This window comes from Ylistrum balloti, unplaced genomic scaffold (assembly GCF_031769215.1).
Source record: "Ylistrum balloti isolate Yb309-2 unplaced genomic scaffold, AGI_CSIRO_Ybal_v1 Utg370374, whole genome shotgun sequence".
NCBI classification, from domain to species: Eukaryota; Metazoa; Mollusca; class Bivalvia; order Pectinida; family Pectinidae; genus Ylistrum; species Ylistrum balloti.
In genome coordinates this window covers 335,015-350,203 of record NW_026782262.1, presented here as the reverse complement: position 1 = coordinate 350,203, position 15,189 = coordinate 335,015, and the positions used below count along the sequence as shown (strand labels likewise).

Below are 15,189 nucleotides of genomic sequence, written 5' to 3'. Positions count from 1 at the left end.
TCCGAGCTAGTCACAGCCAGGATCCTGATGGGATCGTGCGAGAACCCCGGAACCTGATTCTTCGCTAAAAACAACTCTATTCATAGCAAAGCCTCTGATTAGGGCAGAAAGAGAGGAGGACTAACCGATCTCCTTCCTGCCATAACAAGCAAGAACTCTGGCAATAGCTGTACGATAGCCAGCAATAGTGCCAGGTGGCAGATAGCGGTACCTAAACAGAAAGATTAGGAAGTCAGCAATCAAATGCAGAGGCTTCGAATGAATAAGCTTCCTTGCCGACACACCAATCACAGAAGATCATCCAACGTGACTGGTAGACGGCAGAAGAGGAAGCCCTGATTGATTGCTCAATGCAATCTGACACCTCTTGAGAAAAGCCTGCCTTGGCGTGGCTTCCAGAGATAGCCTCAGCGCGTGAAGGTGGAGGATCTCTGGTCAAGAGTGTGTCGTTCTGGGCCAAGGCTGGCGAAGGAGATTCGGTCTGGTGGGGAGAGCCAAGGGCTCCTCCACCAGAAACGACAAGAGCTCCTGAAACCAAGCTTGCCTCGGCCACAGAGGGGCTCTCAGAAGTAAGGAGCAGTGATGCTCCCAGAACTTCTGTAGAACCCTGCCCACCAGGTTGAAGGGAGGGAATGCATATGCATACGTCCCTTCCTATTCCAGAGAAAGGGCGTCCACAGCCCACGCCTTACGGTCTGGGACCGGGGAGACGAAGGTTAGCAGCTGGTTATTCAGGGAAGTGGCAAACAGGTCTATAATAGGTCTGTCCCACGCCTGACAATTCCCCTTGAAAATCAAGGGACACAGCTGCCATTCCGTCAACACCGGCTGGTGGCGCCTGGAGAGTGGCCACCAACACACTCAGCCTGCCAGAAAGATGCTTGACCGCTATGGTCACCTGCATGTCCTGGCAGAGAAGAAGGATGTGGATGGAGAGGGCACACAGGACATGAGACCTGGTGGCCCCTGTCTCTCCAGATACGCGACAACTGTTGTCGGTAGCCACACTTTGGACTGCAGGATACCCCTAAAGGACTGCAGAGCCAAATGAACAGTCTCATCTCGAGTACACTGATGTGCTCCGAGAGTTGTTCGCCAGACCACTCCCCAAGCGGCATTGGCCATCGAGGTAAGCTCACATTCCTGTCATGAACGCGTCCATGAACAGGATCATAGAGGGGATAGGCTTGGTCAGAGGTACCCCGTGGAAAACGTTCTCCTGAATGGTCCACCAGCAAGAGAACTCCCTGACCGACTGGGTAAGCGGGATCCAGGCCTCCTGGATGACGGAACCCAGTCAGACAGGAGGAACATCTGGAGAGGTCCGATGTGAATCCTCCCTAGGGGGACCACATATGCCAAGGAGTTGAGATACCCCAGAAAACTGAGGAACCAATGTACCTGGACAAGCGACCAAGTGATGAAAGTCAGAGCCAGAGCCCTGACCTTCTCAAACTTCTCCAGAGGTGGAAGGGCTAAGCCCCGAACCATGTCAAAATGGTTCCCCAGGAAGAAGAAGTCCTAATATGAAGGAACCTCTGACTTCTCTCTGGAAGGAATGAAGCCGACTCTGAGCAAGAGTTTCAGGACCAGACGAGTGTCCTTCACTAACGATTCCCACACCAAAAGAGGCATGAGGGAGTCGTCGAAATAGATCTGGACGTCTATTCTGCGTGAGTGAAGGAAACACCAGCAGCAACTTGGTGAACACAAAAGGAGCTGTCGTGAGCCCCAAGGGCATCTCTGCCTTGGCAGCATGGTCCCTACTTCCTCCTGGAGCACCCGTGCCCTTTCTGAATCCCCGGGAGGAGGAAAGAAACAAAAACGGCCAGGAGGCGAGGGACGAATCCTGAAGAAGGGGAATACCTAGACCCTCCCTGACCACCGACAAAAGCCCAAGCGTCCTCTGTAATATCCTGCCACTGGGAAAGGAAAGCAGAGAGACGTCCGCCCACAGGGAGTTCCGGATGGGGCAGATCGAGCCCCTGCCAGACCAGAGAATCGTCTGCCCACCCGGAGCCTGAGCCTGCGGGAGAAGGACATGAGCCCGGGAAAGGAGAACCACCGTCCACCCGGCCATACCCTTCGCCTTTCGCGGCCAAGAAGCAGAAATAGTCAGGAACCCTTCTTCTTGCACCCCAGGAGGTTTCTTACCCTTCCTACCCTTCCCCTTGTTGCCGTTGAAGTTGGGACTTGGGCTGTGCAGAAAACTGAGCAGCCGAAGACTTCGCCTTCTTCTTAGGAGGCACTGACCCCTGCGAGGCACTGGCCTTCTCAGCCTGAAACCTCTTCACCAGAAGTGCTGAGGCGACCGAGTCCTCCTTCATATCCTTCTGAACCCAAGGAAGAGCTCCCCTGAACAGGGTAGAGCCCTAGAAGGGGGCATTCAACAAGCGGAAATGGTAGGGTTACTGGACTGGGCGGAATTTCAGAACTGAAAACTGCCTAGCCAACACGGCATTGACGAGCAGAGAACCTGCAAGGCTGCCGTGTCCTGTATGTCGGCTGTTCTGTCTCGGATAACCGACACTCAGGCAAATCGGATACCCTGTATAGACAAACTGTCAGGAAGTCTATGTATGACAGAACTTGGATGGAAAGGTGCAACATTCTCTCCATCCTGTGGTGCTCTTTGGGATCGAGCACCACCTGGTCCACTGATTTGCCGGGCCAGGCAGCCAGCTGTCTCAACTCCAGCTGTGCTGGTTGAGAGGCCAGCTGCCCATCATGTGTGGCATAGTGGGAAGCTGAAGCCTCCGACAATTCACCAACACTGAGATGCAGACCGACAAACCCGGGAGCACGGGTAGAGAAGGAGTCCTTCTCTAAAACCGGAGCCCGGGCCGTGGCCAGAACCGAAGACATGATATTGCCTTCTGGCAGAGACCGATCTGAGCGAACGGAAGCCCGAGGAGCCACCAGGGAACCCAGAAGGATGGTGGATTCAGGCGCCGATGATGCTGAGGCGGTGGGCAAACCTCCGCCCTGAGAATCCGGGAGATGTTGGCCCGGAGGACCCGCATCCCAGAAAGCACATGCTGAGCCTCGGCTTCAGCAGTCTCAGGGCCATCTTCCCCTTGTGAACCCTCTTGGCCCAGGAGAAAGATGAATGACATCGTCTTCCTCTGCCGAGCCCGCACCCTCGATGTCCATCTCCTCCTCAATAGAGACCGAAGTCCCCTTGGGAGGAACAGGGGCCGCCAGAGGAGCCATCTCCGCAGAGGGGAACTCCTCTTTATGGCATTTGGACGCAGCGCGACCAACAGCTGTAGCTGTAGGCTTGGGTCGGAGACCCGAAGCCGACCCCTGGGAACAGGAGACCGACGGGTCCGCGCTGGAGGCGGAAGTCCTTAAGGTCTGGCAAACCTTTATAGGACCGGCCAACAAGGCCCCCGAAGTAGCAGAACATTGGGGGGATTCCGCACTGCTATGACATCTCCTAGAGGAGAGACCAAACCCTATGGGTTCCACGAGTGAAGACCCATGGGGTAAAACCCAAACCCCTGAGGGAATGGGAAGGGTCCAGCGGGCCGGGAGTGACCCCAGAACTGGCCAAGATGGCCTGCCTGAGTCTGGGGCTGGACATCCTGTCCAAAGGACCAGGATGAACCGCCACTCCCACCAGGTGGAAACCCAGACATGTACGGGCTAAGCCCGTAACTGCTGAGTAACTGTTGGTACCCAAAACCATCCGCAGGTTGGCCTGGGCGACCCAGGAATAAGTGCCCGCAGGCACCCCTACTCCTTGAGCCCGGAGGAAAGGGAGACCGGAAACCGGACTCCTGGCCTGAAGCCCCAAACCCTTGGAGGAAAACCCCCTGGGAAACCCTGCACTGGGAAATCTGGATTGGGACGGAAGTCCCAGAGCCAGAAGCCTGTGAGGGTGGGAAAACAGACCCCGCGCTGACACCAGGATTAGTGAACTCAAGTGTCACTAATCCCCGTAGCCACAGACAATCCTGACAAAAAGTCTGTGGCCCCTGACCCTATACCCGAAGGCACAGTTCCGGAGTCAAAGCGGCCCCCACCAACGACGCCACCTGGCGTGCCGAGGTCCCTGAAGGAATCAGAGACCTCGACCGGAAGTCCCTTTCCGACGGTAACACCGCCGCCTATCGAGAGCTACCGGCCAATTCGACCCTTGACTGCGCCGAGTCAGGGTCGGGCTGTCCCCCCCCCTACTCCAGGACGCACTTGGACAGGGGGAGCCACCCCCTGCTGAAGGGCGGAGCTCGGTGGAACGAGAGCACCCCCAGCAGGAACGCTCTGGTTCAGAACTTCAGGAGGGAGGTCTTAACAAGCTTACTTCCCTTACCGGAAGAAGAGGACGAATCCCTCTTCCGGCGGAAAGTTAGCTGGAAAGGCATGGGAGCCTAAGCAGCAGACTCCATGTGCAAACAAAGTTCACATAGTGAGGTCTGGCTGCAATGTCGGCAAATGGGACAGGTATCATGGGGTTCCCATTATCTATAGAAATAGGAACATCCATGCGCTGACCCCCGACGTAAACCCGGCACCTTTATCCAGCATCGAAACAATAAAAAATTGTAACAATGAAAACAAGGATAAAAAGTTTTCTAACAATCAAAAAACTACGAACGAGATCATAAAACCTACCGTACGCAGCAAGATTGTACTGCAAAAAAAAAAAAAAACGGTCGTACAAAACGGCCGACAAAGCAGCAAGAAAACAATTTCAACTTCACGAAAATCCGAGTGACGAGACAAGTAGTCACGCACTCGAACACGCGGAGGAAAAACATGGCCGGAAACGAAGTTCTCGAACAATCAAAAAACTACGAACGAGAGCACAAAGCCTACCGTACGCAGCAAGATTGCACTGCATAAATAAAACGGCCGTACAACACGGCCGACAAAGCAGCAAGAAAACAATTTCCAACTTCACGCAAATCCGAGCAACGAGACAAGTAGTTCAAGATCACCTACAATACAATAATACTGATATTGAATACACTGAATCAGACAAGAATTTGTACAAGATCACCTACACAATACACTATATCAGACAAGAATTTGTACAAGTCTACAATACACTGAATCAGCAAGAATTTGTACAAGATATACACAATACACTGAATCAGACAAGAATTTGTACAAGATCACCTACACAATACACTGAATCAGACAAGAATTTGTACAAGATCACCTACACAATACACTGAATCAGACAAGAATTTGTACAAGATCTGCAATACAATACACTGAATCAGACAAGAATTTGTACAAGATCACCTACACAATACACTGAATCAGACAAGAATTTGTACAAGATCTGCAATACAATACACTGAATCAGACAAGAATTTGTACAAGATCACCTACACAATACACTGAATCAGACAAGAATTTGTACAAGATCACCTACACAATACACTGAATCAGACAAGAATTTGTACAAGATCAACACAATACACTGAATCAGACAAGAATTTGTACAAGATCACCTACACAATACACTGAATCAGACAAGAATTTGTACAAGATCACCTACACAATACACTGAATCAGACAAGAATTTGTACAAGATCTTCAATACAATACACTGAATCAGACAAGAATTTGTACAAGATCACCTACACAATAAACTGAATCAGACAAGAATTTGTACAAGATCACCTACACAATACACTGAATCAGACAAGAATTTGTACAAGATCACCTACACAATACACTGAATCAGACAAGAATTTGTACAAGATCACCTACACAATACAATACACTGAATCAGACAAGAATTTGTACAAGATCACCTACACAATACACTGAATCAGACAAGAATTTGTACAAGATCACCTACACAATACACTGAATCAGACAAGAATTTGTACAAGATCACCTACACAATACACTGAATCAGACAAGACTTTGTACAAGATCTGCAACACAATACACTGAATCAGACAAGAATTTGTACAAGATCACCTACACAATACACTGAATCAGACAAGAATTTGTACAAGATCACCTACACAATAAACTGAATCAGACAAGAATTTGTACAAGATCACCTACACAATACACTGAATCAGACAAGAATTTGTACAAGATCACCTACACAATACACTGAATCAGACAAGAATTTGTACAAGATCACCTACACAATATACTGAATCAGACAAGAATTTGTACAAGATCACCTACACAATACACTGAATCAGACAAGAATTTGTACAAGATCACCTACACAATACACTGAATCAGACAAGAATTTGTACAAGATCACCTACACAATACACTGAATCAGACAAGAATTTGTACAAGATCACCTACACAATACACTGAATCAGACAAGAATTTGTACAAGATCACACAATACTACACAATACACTGAATCAGACAAGAATTTGTACAAGATCACCTACACAATATACTGAATCAGACAAGAATTTGTACAAGATCACCTACACAATACACTGAATCAGACAAGAATTTGTACAAGATCACCTACACAATACACTGAATCAGACAAGAATTTGTACAAGATCACCTACACAATACACTGAATCAGACAAGAATTTGTACAAGATCACCTGAATCACAATACAAGATCTGAAATACAATACAATCAGACAAGAATTTGTACAAGATCACCTACACAATACACAATACAAGATCACCTACACAATACACTGAATCAGACAAGAATTTGTACAAGATCACCTACACAATACACTGAATCAGACAAGAATTTGTACAAGATCACCTACACAATACACTGAATCAGACAAGAATTTGTACAAGATCACCTACACAATACACTGAATCAGACAAGAATTTGTTCAAGATCACCTACACAATACACTGAATCAGACAAGAATTTGTACAAGATCACCTACACAATACACTGAATCAGACAAGAATTTGTACAAGATCACCTACACAATACACTGAATCAGACAAGAATTTGTACAAGATCACCTACACAATAAACTGAATCAGACAAGAAATATACAAGATCTTCAATACAATACAGCGCGTCAGACAAGAGCTATATACCATTTCCAACACAATAAACTCTGACTAGAGTCATACAAGATGTCCAACACATTACATTCCGTACGGCTAATACAAGACTTTGACAAACTGTATTCGAGCAACACTGATCAATTGTTATCAATCTTTTGCACACTTCAACTCTTTTCAACTAATTAAGCTGAATCGGAGAACAAAATCAATTATCCAGAGTGATGCATTTGCTCCTCAGAGTCATCCTCGATACTCCAGAGTTACAATCACTTTCGCTGTATGCACTCTTTGAACATATCATGGCAAAATTGAAACAATTTTATTGGTTCCAGGAGAAAGAAACGTGACCAATCGAAGGCCGATACTGCCCGTTTGAAAATTACAAAGGAGCGACACCCAACTTCAAAGCCATTACAATATACAATTGTGCGACCACGATATTCGTTTGATGTACATCAATGGATCAAGCAAGACTTTTCGTCTTGTAAACAAGGTGTCGCACAGGAACATTCAATTTTACGAATTATGATCATATGGGCAAAATAAAAGCATCTTTACAAGGTATATTATTCCCTATCATTATCATCACAAGGAACTCTTTATCTTAAAGGCGTTTTAGGAGAGTAACAAAAAAGGGTTATTGTATATATGGATCCTGTTACCATGACTACTAAATCAAAATGTATTCCATTGCTATTTATATAAATGATTTCAACCGAGGTCTTACGACATACTCTATCTCACTATTCTGGGAAATAAACTATAGAAAGACTATGCAATGACACCTTTCTATAACGATTTAGCAATACACCAACATTGTGCCAGGGAGACTGTTTGACCCTCTATATCTCTTCCATGATACAAAAGAGGAAATCCATGCAAATGTATAATAAAGTACATTCGAAACTCGTTATCTCGAAACTCAAGGGACCATGTAAAATATTTCGACTTATCCGTATTTCGACTCAAGCGAAGTGAATAAATAAGGTTGACGATGTCATTTCCCTAACGTCGTTTACGGTTGAACGAAGTAGGGTTACGATAGCACGCAAACAGCGTGGTTTAATTTGATATTTGAAATGGCAGTAAATGAACAAATACATTTATCCTACTTTCTTCTTTTATTGTTTATTCATCTAAATAACAAACATGTTATAACAACTCCAATAAAATGCAATTATACTCACGTCGTCCCGTCCCGCACACGCGTACAATATCCTTATTGACCAAGCACATATATATAATATATTTAATGGAATGACATACAACGAAATTAAAATTTGCTTTTGATACGCTACAAGAAACGATGCCAATATGACTTTATTACGAATGCAAAAAGCGGCACTAGAAAGGTTTTACTTGTTACAGAAACACAAGCACTAGACTTAACAAATCACGCACAGATATAGACTCTATCAGTACCAAGTCGGTGACCGATGATTACAAAAAATGTCAGCAGAAAATTTCTTTTAACAATCTCAACTCGATATTTCTGTGGTATGTAACTGTATGTGCCTGTGTTTGTGGTGATATACAAAATAGCACTAAGATAAAAAAAAAACTTTCGGACCAACCATCTCAACTCGATATTACTGTGGTATCAAGGCCAGCGTGTCTTTGCTTTTGGTAATATATAGAACATCATGAAGATAAAAATAAAAATAGCATGTCACCAGCGTGAACCCTTTCAACTACCTATATAAACGTATATAATTGATGAGGTTATACTTCATTAGTCCTGGGTTTCGTCATAAAAAATTCATGAAGTACTGTAGTCATGAACAGATAACTGAGAGATAACATCTAGGATTTTGTATTAGAAACATCTTATGTTGAAACTGGATGGAGTCTTTTAATCTATTAGTTATACTGTACAATGCACGAAAATGTTTTGAATTAGCTCATTACACGCTAAATTTATCAAAGAATATTGTATCATTGTTAATCTTTCACAATTATTTATTTCAACATCATTGTTACAATAAATGTGCTCGTTTCACCTGTAATAATCTATCTTATCTTATAAGTATTTTAAGGTGTCAATGGAGGAGACACTTCATCCTCATTGCTCTGGTGGTTTTGCGACGGGCCTTCGGTATGCTATTCTGTGAGGTTGCTCATTAGTAGTGTCCAGATTAGTTTTCAGGGTTTAGGTTTCTTGGTGTTATTTTCGATGTCCTTTTAGGGTATCCATGTAAATCATTTGATCGATTTGATTTCTAACGGCATTGAACTGTTATTTTCGATTCAAACCTGCAATGGCCATTACTCAACATGTAACAAAGGAATCTGATTTATCACAAGTTTCAATGAGTTTTCTCATCGTTTATCTGTGATAATATGTTTGCTGTTGCATGCTTAGGTGTGTTTTCAGAAATGACATGATAGTGAAATCAAGGCATTACAGTTCGCCATATCGTTTTTCTTGATTTGAGTTATTCGTCCAATATTCCTTTTAAACAAACTTTGGTGACGCAGTCGTAAGGTCGAGATACGAACTAGCACCTTGCTAGATTAATTCATCAGCTAATAAATATGCGCGCTTTATAACCAAATACTGGCGATCCGTCTTACTAATTGTTTATTATAGCACTCTCTTTTGACACTTGAAATGTAAACTCGGTTATTCCATACATTATGTCGTAATGAAAAACATCTTATCGGTATTCGATCTGTTACCCTTTTTCTCTCACAAGTAACTGTAAAGAATTATTTCATTCTTTCTTTTTTTAAGGTTTCTTTTGCGTATTTGTTTTAATTAAAGGCCTAATTAGGATGCAACTTTACTAAAAAAAAAACCCACTAGCAACATGTACAGCTACCTGAAAATGATATTTAAGGTATCTATATATTTTTTGATAATGTTTCCTTACTATCAAAACTTGTTATCCTACGAATGTAGGTATGACTTGACAAGGTGGATGTGTTACATACTACTACTAATAATAATATATACTATATTCCTATGCAGTGATGATTTTAAATTTTACTGAAAGGAACTCACACATAAGGAAACACCTATATAATATATATTTGCTAACACAAGCTACCAAAGTCCTAACAACAAATAATGTATTTAAAGGTAACAAGACTTAAACCTTTTTAAATACATTGTAGTTCTTTGAAATATATCAATGAAATGTTTATTTCGTATAAAACTCCATAAAATCGTTCTTCTTTAGGCATGTGTACAGGTACACATTCGTGGTACTCTCTTTTTCTAACCTCTACTTCATTTCACATCCGAAATACCGTTTTTCGTTGCATGGAATGTCACGATAACTCCGGTTTTTTTAAAACAGCACAGTCTTCTGCTCCTTTACCATCATTCGGTTCACCGCGCTTCCAGTTTTCTGTAATGGCGGTGCCAGTACTCCACAGGAATATCCCCTCGGTAGCCTCGTCCGTTGCCCCAACATGAATGGGTATTCCTATGTTACGCAAAATGAAACATTAGTGAAATTGTGTTCCAATGACTTAAGGTTGCTTCGGACTACAGTACTTTTTTTTTTTTATGGATCAATTTTTTGCGGTTCCGTCAAAAGTTAGATTAGAAACGATTGTTAAGTTTTTCACGCAAGGCAAAAGACACTATCATTATCGCCATTGGTTTTACTTTGAATGAATCTTTGAATTTTATCTTCGAAACAAACTGACTGAAACAAAGAAAAAGGAATGTAACATAAGAAATGTGCTGAGCTTTTTATATTACTATACAAGATTTAACACACATATCCAAAATAAACGTAAATACATTAAAGCAGATAATTAAAAAGTGGAACACGACTTACAAAGATGTGTGTGAATATTTCACTTTTCAAATATTGAATCATTGATCTTTCAGTGAATTCATTTTAAAGTCCATGAAATAATGTCATGGACTTTACTAGCCAGTTTTGGTAGTATAAATATATGGTTATTAACTATACTTAAGTGTATTTCGTAAACATTTCGTCCAAATAAAAGAAGAAATATTCAGAGGACGAAATCATAGAAATGATCGTGTTTCTGGTTGACAACCTCTTAGAGCAGAGTATGAAGTTTAGATCTTCCAACAGACTATTGGCATACCTATGGGAACCAACTGCGCCCCTTTTTGTTTTTGTTTTTGTTTTGTTTTGTTTTTTTCATACGAGGTTGAATTTATCAAATCTGGTCACAAAGACATTGCAAAGTCCTTTAGTTTCACCTACATATATTCATGACGTCTTGTCAGTAAATAACAAGAAATGTATTGACTTCGTCCATCGTGTATATCAACTATAACTGGCAACCAAAAATACGACAGACTCTTGTACATCAGCTGCGTATCACGATCTTCTCCTACAACGAAACCAACATGGATTGGTTTTCCCTAATTTGAATCTTCCATTAATGGATAGCAATATTCCTGAATTTCTAACATATGGTTTTTATTCAAGGGCTTATCCCTATCATCACGATTTTCGTGCAAGAAGGCGTCAACTGACTGACAAACTAGCATAATGGTTCAAAAGATGCAGGTTGATGAAAATTAAGAGGAAGTTTTATGTTCGTCGTAGTGATCTCATTGAGAATGTTCTATTTCTTTGTGTGACATAAAGCTGAACGTATTTGATACTCATTAGTTTGCCTTTTGGTTCCGTTGTTGTATACCTTGTTCTCATTTGAGAGCGTGACATTACTTGGATTGACCAGTGTTTACATGGCGGGTGTCATCGACGAAGCAGAAGATGTTTACTCTTCCGGAATACCAGGTTTAATTCTCCTAATACTTTTTCAGGAGTTTTCGTATAAATCTTTCTTACGTTCATATTTTGCTCTAATTTTATGGAATTTTATTATGAATTATGATTATGATGCCATGTTGGTATTTTCTTGGTGTTTTTGCAACAGTGGCAGGCCTTCTGGAAAGGGAGTCATACCCAAGACACTGCCTGCCACGCTTAAATTCCGCCACACACTTGTTCACTTAGCATACGAAGGGGTATCATTCCCTAGTGTTGCTACCATATCAGCATGGATATCCTTCGGTGTTAAAAACAATTATCAGTAAATCTGAACTGTACGCGGAGAAGATTTTATTGAAATCCAAGAGATGAAACTTTCACTTCATTTGCAAAATTGTCTTTAAAAATTATATCATTATTGCTATGATAATTTACGTTTCTATCACATTGATAAATTATATGGTTCACTGGTCAATGATTAATAGATTCTATATAGTAATATTTCTCATTGAATACTGTAAAATTTTATCTTTTCCTGGGGTTCAATTTTCGTGGTTTTCCAGTAAATCGCTTTTTCGTGGACATTTGATTCGGTAGATAAATATAGCCCAATAAATCTGTTTAAACTAGTTATATCCATTCTTGGATAGCTCTTGAATTCGAGATTAAGAATACCCACGAAATCATCGGCAATAAAAACTCCACGAAAGTAAATTATTTCAAAGAAGATGAAAACTGGGTTTCATCTTGGCTTATTATATAGACAAAAGGCAAACTAATCTCTAGTCGGATTTTTTCTTTATTATTATTATCAATATCATCATTCTTATTCCGGAACTTACCTTGTAAATCCATAAGTCCTGCAATGTAGTCAAATTTCTCACTTGAGTCTAGAACGAGCAGTCTCCCTCCTAGACAACCGCAAAACGCTTCTGCTTCAGAATGCGTTTTCTTTATAGTTAGGAACAGTCTGGTATACCATCCTAGTTGTGCATTATAGACAAAACCACCAAGCTCTCCTTAAACAAAAAAGTAATTTCAGTATCATTTCTAACTGTTTTTAATAACCATGGTTGCGTCCTATATTTCTTGTGTTTATCAAGAAAGGAATAAAGTCGAGAAACTAGCATATACAATTAGTAAAATTTAAATAGTTCGCTTCCTGATTTATGGGGAAATCAAGTCATTCAAATTGGCCTTAAAACCATCAAAAAAAAACATTATTAGTTCTTTGGTGTACATACAGCTATTAATTCCCATTTAGACATTTGTTACACCAGATTTCCACCGAAAAACTTCAGATAAGAGTGATAAAAGAACTTTAACACATTACACTTTAAAAACAGAGTTATACAATATCTCCATTACAACCCACTGAGACCAGAGTTGTACCAGATCTCCAGCACAACACACTCGGACCAAAATTATACAATATCTCCAAACCAGAAGACTCGGGTCATTATTATACAAGATTTCCAACGCAGGATACATACACCAGAATTATACTAGATCTTCTAAACAATACACTCAGACCAGAGACATCTTACGTAGAAAGAATGCAGTTATAAAAGATGCCTATCCGATACTGTTCATCGAATCTATCACGTTATAACACACACAAACTTGGAATCTAGAGCAAAAGTTATTTTCCAAAGTCAACGTGTACAAAAAACAAGGTCGATACACATCCTCTGCTAACTCACACTCAGGCCAGATATATTAATTACATAAAACTTACTATTCCATAGACGATTTCCAGGTTTTGTTGATGCAATGGTCTTGCAGTTGAGGCAGCTGCATTCTCCTGAACTGTCATTATATGTAAGTAACTTGGTTACATTTGAACAGGAAGCAATGCAAACTGCCAGTGATAACTCAGTTGTTGTCAGTATAGATGAGCTGTACAACTTATCAACGCCGGTTACATCCTCCAGCCAATGATTTGATACAAATATTCCCATCACTAAAATACAAACAGATCGACTTTTAATTACTGTTACCTGTTACGTGCATGCCACGAACACATGTACTTGGTTCTTTTATAAAGTTAATTATGGGGTTAGTGAACCTTCCCATCTAGATTTTAATATTTCATTTGATTACTTTTGGTTTTCATCAATCGCCTCCTTGGGTGTCAGCATTTTGGCCCTGAACATCACTGACGAGTCCTAGAAGGACGAAACTGCTGTGTGATGTAGCATCACTGACGAGACCTAGAAGGACGAAACAGCTGTATGATACAGTCTAATTCCTTGTTTGGCTCTACTGTATCTAACTATGAATTTGTACACAAAACGTAATGAATAGTTTCGTCCGTCTAGGACTCGTTGTTGATTAAGTGTTTAAACTCTAAATGTTTACAAGCGACTGAGAGGAAAATGATCGCAAATAATGTCAAATCAAGGAAGGGAGGAGAACATGCGCCAAAGTGAAATTAATTTCTAAATGTTCATGTATCCTATATTTTTTAAAGAACATCAAGTACATGTGTACTTATTGTTGCCGTGATACTAAAACCGTGACATGCAAGTTACGCTAAACTTCAGGAACTAAAACATTCCACCAGAAATGTCTGCTATATGCAATCTCCATGATTGTACAAAAGGGCACACAAGTAAATAGCACCTTGTATTATAGATTTAAAATAAGATCATGAATTTCATCGCTTCCATTACACAGATCTATGAATCCAATGGAGTACTCGTGTTTCATGTAGATCCCTAATCTACCGCCATCTCACTATGCCGTGAATGGTGAATAAAAAAAAAGACTGTACAGATAAACAGCTTTCTTTATGAATCTAGTGATACAGAAAATTCGCTAGATATTTCGTCTTTCTAAGGCACTTCAGTAACACAAGGTACCAAAATCATACAAATGCTACGGTCTATACCAGTCAAATGTATAATACAAGTGTTGTACTCGTAAAAATTATGACGATTTAATTTATTTTCTCTCTTTTTTATCAAAAGGGATACAATTGAAACAACTTACCATATCGGAGATCGATGATAACGAGAGTTACAAATGGTAAACTTATTTTTCCAAAAGTCATCGTAACATCCAGATCACTGCAGTCTAAGTCTATGTGTCCTTGGTTACATACGATAACACTTTTTACAAGTACAGGAGTATAAAACACTCCCAAATGACGCTCCAATATTAATGACTTTTCAGTGTATGTGCATAATTGATAAGGTGTTTTATTCCGACTCTTTGGTACCGATTTTCCCCGTATGTTTCAACAAAAATGTCGCCAACATAGGTTGTTCTTAGGACATAAGCTCAGAGCAACAAGAATCACAACCATGTTGTTAGGTTTTCCATTTATTCTTTTCTTTATTTTCCCTGTCTTAGAGTTGGATAACAGGGGAGTTAACAAAGTATGGCCTTCTGTATAAACTAATTAGACAAAAAGAGTTATCACCACTCATGATACACGTTATCCGCGCACTCCAACCCACCACCGCCCTTTAAAATTACAGTAAATTTC

At 41.1% G+C, this 15,189-nt stretch overlaps 1 protein-coding gene across 1 annotated transcript; it reads right to left on the bottom strand.

Annotated features, from left to right (window-relative positions):
* Positions 1–10,260: 10,260 nt before the first annotated feature.
* Positions 10,261–14,751, bottom strand: LOC132554053 (C-type lectin domain family 4 member E-like). The gene is made up of 4 exons (XM_060218349.1): positions 14,691–14,751; positions 13,435–13,659; positions 12,539–12,715; positions 10,261–10,418 (listed from the first exon to the last, which is right to left on the bottom strand). Exons 1-4 carry the CDS (start codon positions 14,749–14,751, stop codon positions 10,261–10,263), a joined length of 621 nt encoding a protein of 206 aa, XP_060074332.1.
* Positions 14,752–15,189: the final 438 nt, after the last annotated feature.

Coding starts and splice junctions, on each gene's coding strand:
- LOC132554053 (XM_060218349.1), bottom strand. CDS start 14,751: ATGACTTTTGGAAAAATAAGTTTACCATTTGTAACTCTCGTTATCATC. Junction 13,660..14,690: donor TATCATCGATCTCCGATATG/GTAAGTTGTTTC, acceptor TTTGTATTTTAG/TGATGGGAATATTTGTATCA. Junction 10,419..12,538: donor AGGACTTATGGATTTACAAG/GTAAGTTCCGGA, acceptor TGCGTAACATAG/GAATACCCATTCATGTTGGG.